At 40.8% G+C, this 13,265-nt stretch overlaps 1 protein-coding gene across 1 annotated transcript in view; it reads left to right on the forward strand.

The window, feature by feature from the left end:
• LOC124607368 (sodium- and chloride-dependent GABA transporter 1-like) overlaps positions 1-13,265 on the forward strand; it is a 168,898-nt gene that overhangs the window by 60,468 nt on the left and 95,165 nt on the right. The window contains exon 3 of the mRNA XM_047139682.1: positions 7,494-7,628. Coding sequence (XP_046995638.1) covers positions 7,494-7,628 — 135 coding nt within the window. The remainder of the gene's footprint in view (positions 1-7,493; positions 7,629-13,265) is intronic.

A 13,265-nucleotide genomic window follows, 5' to 3' on the forward strand; every position in this document is an offset into this window, starting at 1 on the left:
TCAGATAACCCCACAACCACTAATCACATGGACTGACGTCTGGGAACCTGGGAGGCCAAGCATGACAGACTTTGGCGGCTCAGCACGAGGTCCACAAGAGATCTTTCACACGTGTAGCAAAATGTGGTGGAGAGCTGTCCTGCAAAAAATCGTACTTTCCTATAGGAGTTCATCAACCAGGCTAGGGATGATCTGACGCCTCTCTCTACAGCACATTTTGTACACGATTCTCAAGCGGCATTACTGACGCGTTGCTGTCAAGCGCCATCTGTTGGCCAGCTTTTGCACTCGTTTTTGGTTTCGGTAAAATTATGTGTCATTTCAGGCTGGTCTGTCAGTTTCTATCTCTCTGCCCCCATTATTCATTGAATTAGTGCATTTTCAAATGTTAACGAACTTCTAGATCACTCTGTACTTTATTTCATTGTATTCTATTTATCTCTTGCACCTGGTGGTATAGTGGTTTCGCGCTGGATCGCAAAGCCCCTAGTTCGATAACCGATCGGGTCGGAGATTTTCTTTTCTCTTGAACTGGGTATTTGTGTTGCCCTCATCTTTTCAACTCATCTTCGTAACTAAAGAACAACTACAAATGGTTTGCCGCGCTTTGTAGCCGTGTGGTCTTAGGGCGCCTTGTCACGGTTCGCACAGCTCCTCCCGTCGGAGGTTCGAGTCCTCTCTCGGACATGGGGGTGTGTGTCGTCCTTAGCGTAAGTTAGTTAAATTTAGAATAAGTAGTGCGTAAGCCTAGGGACCGATGACCTCAGCAGTTTGGTCCCATAGTCCTTACCACAAATTTCCAAAAATTTTTCCAAATGTGTTCTCCCGGCCAATAATGCCATAACATCAGTTCATTTCATTTAATTACCTCAGAGTAAGGACCAGTTTTCCAGCAGGTGATATTGATAACTAGGCCTCGTCGCAAGTGTCTGACCTCAGGTTCTCTTCCACAAAGCTCGGAAGCGATGCAAAGTGACGACGAGTAGATCTGAAATATACTTTGAACTTCTTTTGGTTGTCGATGAAATGGCTGTTAATTAATACGTTCAACACACCCTCATTCTCTCGGCTCAAAAACATGGTGCTGACTTTTTTCTGCGCTTCGCGTAAGTCTAGAGCAAGTTAATTTTCTTCATCGTCCATAATACAGGGTGTTACGGTGATAGAGAAGGGTAAATGTATCAATCTGAAGTAAGGGACCCTGGTCTCGAAACGATCGAGTCGGAAGTTTCAAGCGAAAGTCGTCCCGATACCTCTGACCATGGAATACGTGCACCGATATTGTTGTTGCTAAGATTTTAGGGTAGACACTTCCAATGAGATGGGTAATGACGTAACTAATCCGATGCAGATGGTGTACTATGTAATGACATGGGTAGTCCTGGCGTGCAATGTCGGTACTGTAGTAGGCCGCATTCTTTGCTTACAGGTTGAAGTACTAACGTCAATCAGCCCTGATCAAATGGAGTTACACCCGCTAATGGAACTTGGGGACATGTGTTTCGTGTAAGGGCAAGCAAATTGAAGCAGCAGAGAAATGGAAAGACTGTACAAGACCAAATATCCGAGAAGAAGACATCAGGCTCACACCATGTTTCCAAGACTGTCCGAACGATAAAGTGAAAGAGTGCAATTGGTACCACAGGACGACAAACTACACGGACTCACGACTTGGAAGATACAGCGCTTATTCGAGTGGATGAAGCATGTGCAATCAGCACTCGATCAGTTGCACATAAAATGAATGCTTCGCGGATTACACAAGCTGCATTTTTTCGGTTGTATCATGTTCTATTGATGGATTCCTATGTATGTTTGTACGCTGAATCCTTAAATGCCCTTAGTTTTCTTCCATCTCGTCCAAACTTTGGCAAATTGCAGTTGTTCAAAATGTGTTATACTTTTAAAAAATCGCAGAAATAAGACGTATTTGACAGATTTAAATACATAGGACACGCTTTTATCTGTCGGTTGATGATGAAAACGAATCGTTGGTATCATAAACCGGCAGATGGCAGCACTTTCGTCACTAAACGTGTTGTACATCTCAACTGTCAGTGTTGGCGGAACCGTTCGTATGACGTTTCCTCGCAATCAAAAGTGTTTGTGTCGGCGGATATACACTAAAAAGCAAACATACAGTGTTCGAAATGGCCTCAAGAGGCTCTAAAAAGTCTGTAGATTTATTTGTTCCGTTTCTGGTGAGTTAATGGAGTTAAATTTAAAAAGGACATACAACATCGTTCGTGTGGTAAGTGTACCTCGCGTATTTCGGTGTAAAAGTAACAAATCAAGGCAAATCTTGGGAACTCTATGTTTGCTGTACGTGTGTTGAAGGACACAGAACATCTGAAAGCGTGGTTCGGTTTCAATAGAGTCGCTGTACTCAGAATACAATTTACATGTTCACTCACCAGATTTTGTGAGCATTAAATAATTGAATGGCGCCGGTTGGTGTTTTCTGCGACCTATATCAGGCATTTGACTGTGTGAATCACAGTATTATCCTAGATAAACTGGTGTTTTATGGGATTGATGGTATAACCAACCAATGGGTAATGTCATATCTAACCACAAGAATGCAGAAAGCTGTACTTACTAAATCAACCAATATGGTAGAGGAACATAATTCTGATAGGGGAGAAATCACCTATGGGGTTTCCCAAGGCTCAATCTTAGGTCCACTGTTGTTACTCATACATGTAAAAGATCATCGGTCCAATATACAAAAAGCAAAATAAGTTCTTTTTTCAGACGTCACTAGTATTGTAATCACTTTAAGCATGTACACAGAAACAGAAAAAATGGTAAACATAGTTCTTAAAAGTATCATTGACTGAGTTTCTGTGAATGGTCTCACCCTCAATTTTAAAAAGACACAACATGTTCAGTTCTGCACATCTAAGGGTACTACACAAAAAATAAGTGTAACACATGGCGAGGAAATAACAAGTTGGGTGGAAACTTCAAAATTCTTAGTTGTCAATATCGATGAGAATTTAAACTGGGAAAAGCACATTTTGGAACTCCTAAAGCAACCTACTTCAGCTACATTTGCACTTAAAATCATCGCAATCTCAGAGAGAGACAAATCAGTAAGTTGACATATTTTACACATCTCCATTCATAATGTAACGTGGAAAAAATATCTGGGATAACTTATATTTAAGAGTGGGTCTTCATTACTCAAAAACGTGTTGTAAGAATAATATGTAGTGCTCAGTCACAATCATCTTGTAGACATCTGTTTAAGAAATTGGGCATTCTCATTGTTGCCTCACAGTATATTTATTCCCTCATGAAGTTTGTTGTACATAACCCACTAAAGTTCAAAAGGAACAACGATGTACATAATTACAAAACCAGAAGCAAAAATTACATTCATTACTCCACATTAAGGTTATCTTTAAGGAGAAAAGGAGTGCATAATGCTGCAACTAACATTTTTGATCGCTTGCCCAGCGAAATAAAATGTCTGACAGAAAGCAAAGTAAAATCCGAAAACAAACTGAAAAAGTTTCTGCTCGACAACGCCTTCTATTCCGTAGAAGAATTTCTATTATAGTAATGTGTAAAAGGTGGTGGGTAGGAACTACTAACTCTCTTCTATATATTACTTTTTCTTAATGAAAGAGGCTTAGAAATGTTCAGCTCGTAATCATATGTACAAATTAATTTATAATGTGAATGTAAAATGACTCGATCAACATCATTACGATTTATCGTGCAAAATGATACTTGTAACATGAAACTAACTAACTATGGAATGTGGAGAGAGTGTTTCAGTCCCTCTCTGCACTCTGTAATTAGTCTAATGTCATGTCTGCGGTCCCTTTGGAAGCGATACCTAGGGGACTGATTCATAGATTCTTTACTTAATAGTAGTTCTTGAAACTTAGTAAGTATGCTTTCGCGGCATAATTGACACCTGTCTTCAAGTGCCTGCCATGTCAGGTTTTTCAATACTGCCGTGACTCCTTCCCGTCCTTCATATCCGTGACCATCCGTGCTGGCTTCTTTGATGATGAGCATAATGAAAGCACGGCTTCAGAAACGCTCTGTTATTGTGCGTTGCTATTTAAATATAACGACTGACTAAACATCAGAAATCTGAGACTCATCATATGGATATTATTAAAATTCGAACAGCTGCCACCACTCAAACATGAGTTGGGTGCGAAGGTGGATTCGTAATTGGCAGGGGTGAAGGGGAGGGAAACGTCGTGAAGCACAATTGAAGACATGCGCGGAAAAGCAGGCTAACCCTCAAATGCAAAAGCTCAGAGACAAGTGGTGCCATCAGTTGCTGGGTTGGGGAACTATCAAAATTGACATTGGTCTCACCCCTAAATGATGTTTAGGGGTGAGACCAATGTCAATTTTGATAGTTCCCATACCCAGCAACAGATGGCAACACTTACGTTAGCCCGTTTTTTTGCGCATGTCTTCAATTCCTAATCGCCAGCCGTTGCGCCAACCTTCTGGATTAAATTCCAAACCTCCCTGCAACATCTCAAGAAGTGAAGACATGATGTGGCTGTACATAGCGATCTGTCAGTCGGACTGCTACAACATTGGTGCTGTTCGGCAAAGCATGTTCTGTACTAGCAACGGGTTTCTCCGCCTCCCTTCTCCCTCGTTATCATGAACATAACATATGCATTACTCTCCACGTACTTATCACAGCTAACTACGCTAAACACACACTTGGCACGCAAGTCGCCGAAATGGCTTGCACCTGGCGTGTGCCACGAATGTAAAAAAAAATTGACAAATGTATATTTAACTCTAACGATATAGATGTGATGCACAGTGATGTCAGTGGGCAGTGACGTCAATGGGGAGTTCACTGGGAACACTTCAGAGAGCCACACACTATTCGTTCTGGCCATTGTGCTGCTTAGCTAAATCGGCCAACTAACCAGCTGTCTCAGGTCATTAACGAGCCAAACCAGGTCGCTGAACACTTAATAAACTGGCAAGAGTTAGACCCACATCACGCGGTGTCTTCCTTTCCTGGTCCGCTAATTTCTTCTACTGCTATGGCGTCATCACGAGTTCACGTCCTGTATCTGGTTCCCAGATAGCGTGGCAGTAGCCTCAATCATCGCTTTCATATCCCCATCATCTGTGTATCACTCCTAGCTCAAAACTTGCATTCCCGGTGTTTTAGATTCACTATGTCAAGGCAGTCACCGTCACAAACACCCAAGCATCTCAATGGTTTGTAACTGGAAGTATTCCTCATGTCCTTCCAAATATATCATGATCGAGCGAGCAAGGTCTTGCAGTGGGAAAACAAGCGGGTTCGTTTTTTAGAATAGTGGTGACAAAATCCCCCTCCACCCATCCTATTTTAGAATTCCCATGTATTTCCTAGAGCAGTCCAGGTGACTAACAAAGCTACCCGTCCAACGAAACTATTACTTCGTCTCTTATGACGTAGATTAGAAGGTGAGCTCTAACGTTTGCCTAAGTTCTCACTTTTACCATCTTCTTAGAAGTTGTCATAGTGAAGGTACATACCAAGTAAACCCATACTGTCTCTCTTTCTCTCTCAAACGAGGGACTACTTCTGAAGAGCTTCGTCGTATCCTAAGTACCAGACCTACTTTTAATGTCTTTCTGGAACAAAGTGCCCGAGTTCAAACTTATGGAGGCATAGTGTGTTTATTGATATCAGTGTGAATTCATTGCTTGCGCTAATGCGCAATGCATGTAGGTGTCAGATGTTTCCTGAAGGAGGACAAGAAGAGGGGATTCTGTTTCTTCACAAACTCGTTCAACTGGTCTGGGCCTACGGGATTTTTTCTAGTGGGGTCAAATGAAAACTATTATGAAAGAGACAGCTGTCAAGACGGAACTGAATCTCCTAGCAAGAATTTAGCGGAGTTGTTCCATTGCGTACGCTACACCATTTCATGCATGAATAAATTCTATCTAAGGGACGCCACAACTCCAGATGTGCAAATTCCGCAGATAAATCATCGCAAAATTGCACTTTCTTATATTTTCATCGTCATCATCAGACCATCAGTAAACTTGAAATTTTCTCATTTTCACTTACAATTTTCAACTCGCTCACATTTGGAAGAGGGTTTCCTGGTTTCCTAGTCTTATACATTTACCCTTCTCCATCGTCCATGGGGATTCGTATCGCCATCATGGGAATGCCCCGTACGTTCTTTAGTGCTCGATTTGCTTACCTGCAAAAGGTGTATTCGTAGGTCAAAGATGAACTGCTGTTTCTAAGCCAATAACGGATTCCATGTCACAACTGTAACTGTCGTCATGATTTACGGATCACTTGTAATGTCTCTTGCAGCGGTCTCTCCGCGATATTTTCAGAAATTTTATAAATGATATAACTCAGTACATATCTCGAAATATCTCTTCTTATCTTACCGATTATCAATGCAAAGTAGTTTCAAGCCCAATTATTCCTTGGAGCGTCCATTTACTCCATGGAATAGCTTCTCTGCTATCTATGTTTTCTCTTATGAAAAGAATAAAAACTTCTTGCCGATTAGTCGTAAAAGAAGGATCTATATGTACGTATTGTTGAGCGAGTCGCCATCTTGATGAGATTCTGTATGAGAAGGAATTTAATACATGAACTAAACTAAAGTAAGTGTGTTCGCGTATTATTTAACGGATTATTATTATTGACAGTGTCTGCTTACTACGCTGTGTTGCACGGGATCAGTGGGGAACGTCTGATTTACACTGGACGAACCTGCCGTTTTGAATGCTCAAGATATCAAGTTACTTCAAATAAATAGGCTAACACGGTCTTACCAGCAGATCTCCGGTCTTCCCCATGTGATCACCGAAAGTTAATAATTATTACAAATGTTTCCAGGAGATCGACTGACAATTTTCGTCGCACCGAGACTTCGAAATTGCTTCACTGCCTTATGGAATTTAAGTTAAGCTTAATTTAATCAGGACAGAACAGTATTGAACTGTGTGAATGTGATAAGTCTGCTTTGTCAATGAAAATTCCCTTAATATACGCATGTTTTTACTATCCTGATCAGTGAAGCTAAATCAGGCCAGTGTGAGAGAGGTTATTTAAATTTAAGAAATATTAAACACTGACAGACAGAGAATTCACTATAGCTGAAATAGTATGAATGGCTTGCCCAAATTGTCGTAATCGTTCTAAATTATATATGTTGCTGCTTTCCGATCTGGACCTCTGCTTAATGTTGCATACTTGGAAGAGTTATGAGGAACGTGATTATTTTAAGTGTAGACTGCAAGCAGTTCATTTAAAGCGATCGAGATCTGTGCCCTATTGCACTGTTTTTGTCTCACTTCTTATAAAAGTGGATTTATAGGCCTTACATCCATGTTTCAAAAATATTTTCCATATGGGCCGTACTTTTAGTAGAAACCTACAGCATTAGCCTAAGTTTCATAGTATCGCTTAACCGCACCTGCTAGCTATAACTAGCCTTGACAACCCGATATTGTGTGTTGTGTTTCAGGAGCGTTCCTGGTGACGTACGCGATCGCCATGGTGTTCTGCGGCATGCCCATCTTCTTCCAGGAGGTGGCCATCGGGCAGTACCTGGGAGCCGGCGGCATGACACTCGTGGGGCAGCTTGTGCCCATCCTGCAAGGTGAATGCTGCCTCTGCTACACCTACCACTAAGTCATTTAGGTTCCACAAATGTTTCAGTATTTTGCATAAAAAATTGACCCGAGCACTGAGGGTTCCGTACAAACTATCTATATAAACAGTTCATCAATTCCTGGAATCGATATTAATAGAGGCAAGATATCTGTCCCAGGGGTACCAATATTTTCGAGAATGTTTTAATTTGAAGAATATAAATGTGCCATAGAGTCATGCAGGAGGCAGACGACCATTATAATAATCAGCAGTTCTCCATTCAGGCTGGCTGGGTGGCAATGATGGAAGTCAAACATCCGGCAAGGAATGACTTTATTCTTCATATGATACGTTTCAGAATTTATCCATCATCACACATCCAAGAGCGATTACTGTGCATAGAAATGGCTTTTAAAATTATATGTGAAACAAACATTCGCAGACTATCTGATGATGGATAAAGTCCAAAACGCGTCATATGAGCAACAAAGTCATGTCTTGTCTGATGTTTGACTGTCAGTCTGAATGCAGAATTACTGATTGTTTCAATTTCAAGTTTGACGTCGGATAACAAATGACAAAGAAATATTTTTTTAGCATGATATCATTTCAGATTAACAATTTTCGATTTTTTTTCTTTTACTTGTACTGTAAGACCGGCTTTTTGCCAAATTTCATGATTCTAGATTAGCAGGAAGTACCCTATAGGTTTTGATAAGTGATTTTGCGAGTATCAACATATGTGACATAAATGGCCGTATCTTTTGATTGCATTGACTTAAAACCTACAAATTTTTATACTACCATTGTGACTTAAGTTTCAACTTCATAAGTCTACCCGTTCTTGAGGAAAATATGTCTTAACAGGCGAACGGATAACAAAAAATTTTTTTCTTGTAATATGATTACAAATTTACAGTTTTCGGGTTTTTTCCTTGGCTGTACTGTGAAGCCTTGCTTCTTGCCAAATTTCGTGGTTCTAGGCCAACGGGAGGTACGCTATAGATTTTGATGAGTGAGTTTACGAGTATTAATTATGTGACATAAATGATCGTACCTTTTGATCGCGTTCACTTAGAAGTTTCAATGTCTTGCACCACCAAAGTTCCATAGATATTAGTACCTGACACAAATTTCAGGTTGATATGTCCACCCGTTTCTTGAGATAAACGATTTTGAGCAGTCGAACAGACGGATAACAAAGCGATCTTAAAAGGGATCCGTTTTTACAGAGTGTTGCACAGAACATTAAAATTGACTTTTTGTGTGAATCTCATGTCGAGGAGCAAAGCATCCCAACAGAGTGAAATAGTGGAACACAAAAAGAGAGAGGCAGACAGATAAATCTGGTTGACTAGGTAGGTCTTACTAGCGATGGTCAATGTTAGTATGTGGAGTGTCTGAGGACCTTACTGGTAAACTTTTAGGGACGGCAGGACACACACTGAGGATCATTTGTATTTAGTTACATGTTGTAGTGATAGAATATGGTCAAGTCTTAGAATGGGCGCCAATTCTGTAACTGGTGGAGTCTGATTAATGTTCATCATTTATTAACTGTGAGGTAATAGCACTTGAGTGATATAATTGCAATTATTTTAATAAATAAATGGATTAGTCATGCCAGTTGCAGGGTGTAACATGCAGTTTCAATAATGAATAACTATCTCATGATGCATCCACTGCATGGATGTTTGTCATTTTTTACTGGAATTGAATTACAAATTAAAGCTTTGTTTCTTAGGTTACTGTTTTCCTGGGCTCTGTTTCTTCTCAGAGTTATGATGATCTCATGTTGTTTCTGTACGAAGAAAGCTGTTGTTTTCCAAGACTGTTTGGTTTGTCGAGTCACGTCAGCGACGAAATAATAATAACTTGTTCCTTTATCCAACCGTATTTCAGAATTGTCAGTCGACTGGTTCACAAATAATGTACAACTTCCACATTAATATAACTGCTCACATGTGCTACAAATCCAACTGTTGTTATCTCTGCACAAAACACTTCTTCGTATTTCTAACAAAAGATTTCAGAAGACTGCTTTCTGCAACTCTTCTTCCCGCCAAATCCGAGAGAAAGATCAAAGATTACATTTTTAGGGTAGATAGTATAAATAATGCATACTGCTGACAAAGACATTATTTATAGTAACTGCTACACGTTCAACAGAACTTTGTGGAAAATAGGTTTACATATTTTCGCATTAAAGCTTCAGAATTATCCTAATCACATAAAATATAAACAGTAACGTATGAAACATAAAATTTTGCTGCACAAAGTTTTTTATGAGCTTCTTATCTTACAAATGAAAGTGTCAATACCCATCGGTATCAGAGAGGTTCATAATGCGTATTACGCTTGATTACATCACAAGTGATGTAAATAGAGCATGTCATTATTTATTTATTTGCATAAGGCATTCTATGTTGGACCACTACTAGTTAATTTCAGTTCTCTTTCCAAAACACAATTACAAAACAATATCTCTCCATCCCTCTAATTAAAATAAGAAAATAATAATGTGCACATTAAATTAATAAAAATACCTTGCGGCCGTTATTCCTGGATTTGTGGTTGTTGTTACCTCTGAGATAAACAGATCATTGGCAGGCAGACTACTACGGGAGATTCGTTGCTCCGCCCACCTGTCAACTGTTGGCATCGTTGCCGGGCAGCGGGTCTTGAGTGAATGCTGTCCTGGCACTCTGTACGTCCTACCTGGCAGATAATTTTTACGGGCACAAGAAAAGTCCTCACCAACCCATCACCAGACGGTCAAATCCCTCACTCACGACACGGCAGCAAAAATGTCTCATGATGCCTAGACCATAGAGGACCTTGAAGATAAAGTTTTGATACGACGTAGCCTGTCATATTCTTGATATGTGACTTAAGTTATAGCTTTCCGTCGTAATTAATGAAACTGATTTTGTGAATTTTTTTTACAGAACATTTGCAAAATACTAGGAAGTCAAATGAAGTCGTCTTAGAATCAGTCGTCACATATTGGGTACTGTTTAAAATTTGTCAGATAGTTCATTTACGAAATTTAATGTTAACTCACCATAATGGTGAATCACGCTAACGCGCTACTCTTATAACTATAATAAGCGCTGTATTCCGTAACTGTAGCCGCGCGGGGTAGCCGTGGGGTCTTGGGCGCGTTGTCACGGTTCGCGGGGCTGGCCCCGTCTCAGGTTCGAGTCCTCCCTCGGGCATGGGTGTGTGTTTTGTCCTTAGCGTAAGTTAGTTTAAGTTAGGTTAAGTAGTGTGTAGGCCTAGGGACCGATGACCTCAGCAGTTTGGTCCCATAGTACCTTACCACGAACAAACAAACAGTAATTGTAAATTTAGGGTGTCCAGAAGTAATGGTCAAAATTCAGGGATATGACCGGAACTATTATTCAGAGCAAGAAAGTATTTTAAATATGAGCTATAAAATGCTTACCTGAAGAGCTACGATCACTTCTTAATCTTCGATACGGTGAAGTAAGTCTTTCTCATATTTTAGGAGGAGGTGGTATGGAGCAAAACAAGAAAAATTTCTAGTAAACACGGTCTATAAAATGCACATCTTAACACCTATAAGTACTTGTGTAGTAGAAGAGACGTATTCCACAGTAGCGATGATGACCATGTGCCTATAGCTCTTAGGATATGAATATAGAGTCCATATTTACTGGACTTATTTTTGTTTTGTCCCACAGTACCACCTGTCGAAATTTAGAAAGCATATGGTAGAAGTGAAAGAGATTTGTTTCACAGTAACGATGATGAAGAAGTACTCATAGCTCTTAAGCCCATGTTTAGTGCACTTTTTTGATTCGAATGTGGTTCCTGTCATATCTTTGAATATTGACCATTCCTGCTGCGACACTTAGTATGTTGAAGAAGGACGTAGATAGATTCGTCAAAGTATCGTATGTGATACAGAAACAGGAGTCAGAGAATGCAGCGAAGATTCCAATGGACGAAGTAGCCTAGAAGAGACTTTAGGTAGTGTTGTGCACGCTTTCAGCAATTGCGTAAGTGACCTCTGTTACTGTAAACGAATCTGGGATGTCTTAGATGTAAGCCAACTCTTTTTTCGGGGTAAAAACACTTAAGAGTGAAAGAAACTGCTATACCTGCCTAATATCTTGTAGGACCCCCACGAGCACGCAGAACTACAGCAACACGACGTGACAAGGACTCGACTAATGTCTGAAGTAGTGCTGGAGGAAACTGACACCATGAATCCTGCAGGGCTGTCCATAAATCCATAAGAGTACGAGGGGGTGGAGATCTCTTCTGAACAGCACGTTGCAAGGCATCCCAGATATGCTCATGCCTGGAGAATTTGGTGAACAGCAGAAGTATTTAAACTCAGAAGAGTGTTCCTGGAGCCACTCTGTAGCGATTCTGGACGTGTGGGATGCCGCGTTGTCCTGTTGGAATTGCCCAAGTCCGTCGGAATGCACAATGGACATGAATGGATGCAGGTGATCAGACAGGATGCTTACGTATGTGTCAACTATCAGAGTCGTATCTAGACGTATCAGGGGTCCCATATCACACCAACTGCACACGCCCCACACCGTTACAGAGCCTCCACCATCTTGAACAGCCCCTGCTGACATGCAGGGTCCATGGATTTATGAGGTTGTCTCCATACCTATACACGTCCATCCGCTCGATACAATTTGAAACGAGTCTCGTTCGACCAGGCAACATGTTTCCAGTCATCAACAGTCCAATGTCGGTGATGGGCTCAGACGAGGCGTAAAACTTTGTGTCATGCAGTCATCAAGGGTACACTAGTGGGCCTTCGGCTCCAAAAGCCCATATCGATGATGTTTCGTTGAATCGTTCCCACGCTGATACTTGTTGATGGCCCAGCACTGAAATCTGCAGTAACTTGAAGAAGGGCTGCACTTGTGTCACGTTGAACGATTCTCTTCAGTCGTCGTGGTTCTGTTCTTGCATGATCTTTTACCAGCCGCTGCGATGTCGGATTCCTGATATTCACTGTACACTCTTGAAATGGTCGTCGGGGAAATTGCTCACTTCATCGCTACGTCGGAGATGCTGTGTCCCATCGCTCGTCCGGCGACCATAACACCACGTCCAGATTCACTTAAATCTTGATAACCTGCCATTGTAGCAGCAGTAACCGATCTAACAATTGCACCATACACTTGTTGTCTTATATAGGCATTGCCGACCTGCAGCCCGTATTCTGCCTGTTTACATATCTCTGTATTTGAATATGCAACCTGTACCAGCTTCTTTGGCGCTTCAGTGCAAAACCCTTAATCGGGCAGGTAGGTTAGAAAACTTGAAAAGGGAAATGGATAGGTTAAAATAAGATATAGTGGGAATTAGTGAAGTTCGGTGGCAGGAGGAACAAGACTTTTGGTCAGGTGAATACAGGGTTATAAATACAAAATCAAATAGGGGTAATGTAGGAGTAGGTTTAATAATGAATAAAAAATAGAAGTGCGGGTAAGCTACTACGAACAGCATAGTGAACGCATTGTTGTGGCCAAGATAGACACGAAGCCCACGTCTACTACAGTAGTACAAGTTTATATGCCAACTAGCTCTGCAGATGATGAAGAAATTGATGAAATGTATGATGCGATCAAAGAAATTATTCAGATAG

The sequence above is a fragment of the Schistocerca americana genome, chromosome 3 (assembly GCF_021461395.2).
Source record: "Schistocerca americana isolate TAMUIC-IGC-003095 chromosome 3, iqSchAmer2.1, whole genome shotgun sequence".
In the NCBI taxonomy this organism is placed as follows: Eukaryota; Metazoa; Arthropoda; class Insecta; order Orthoptera; family Acrididae; genus Schistocerca; species Schistocerca americana.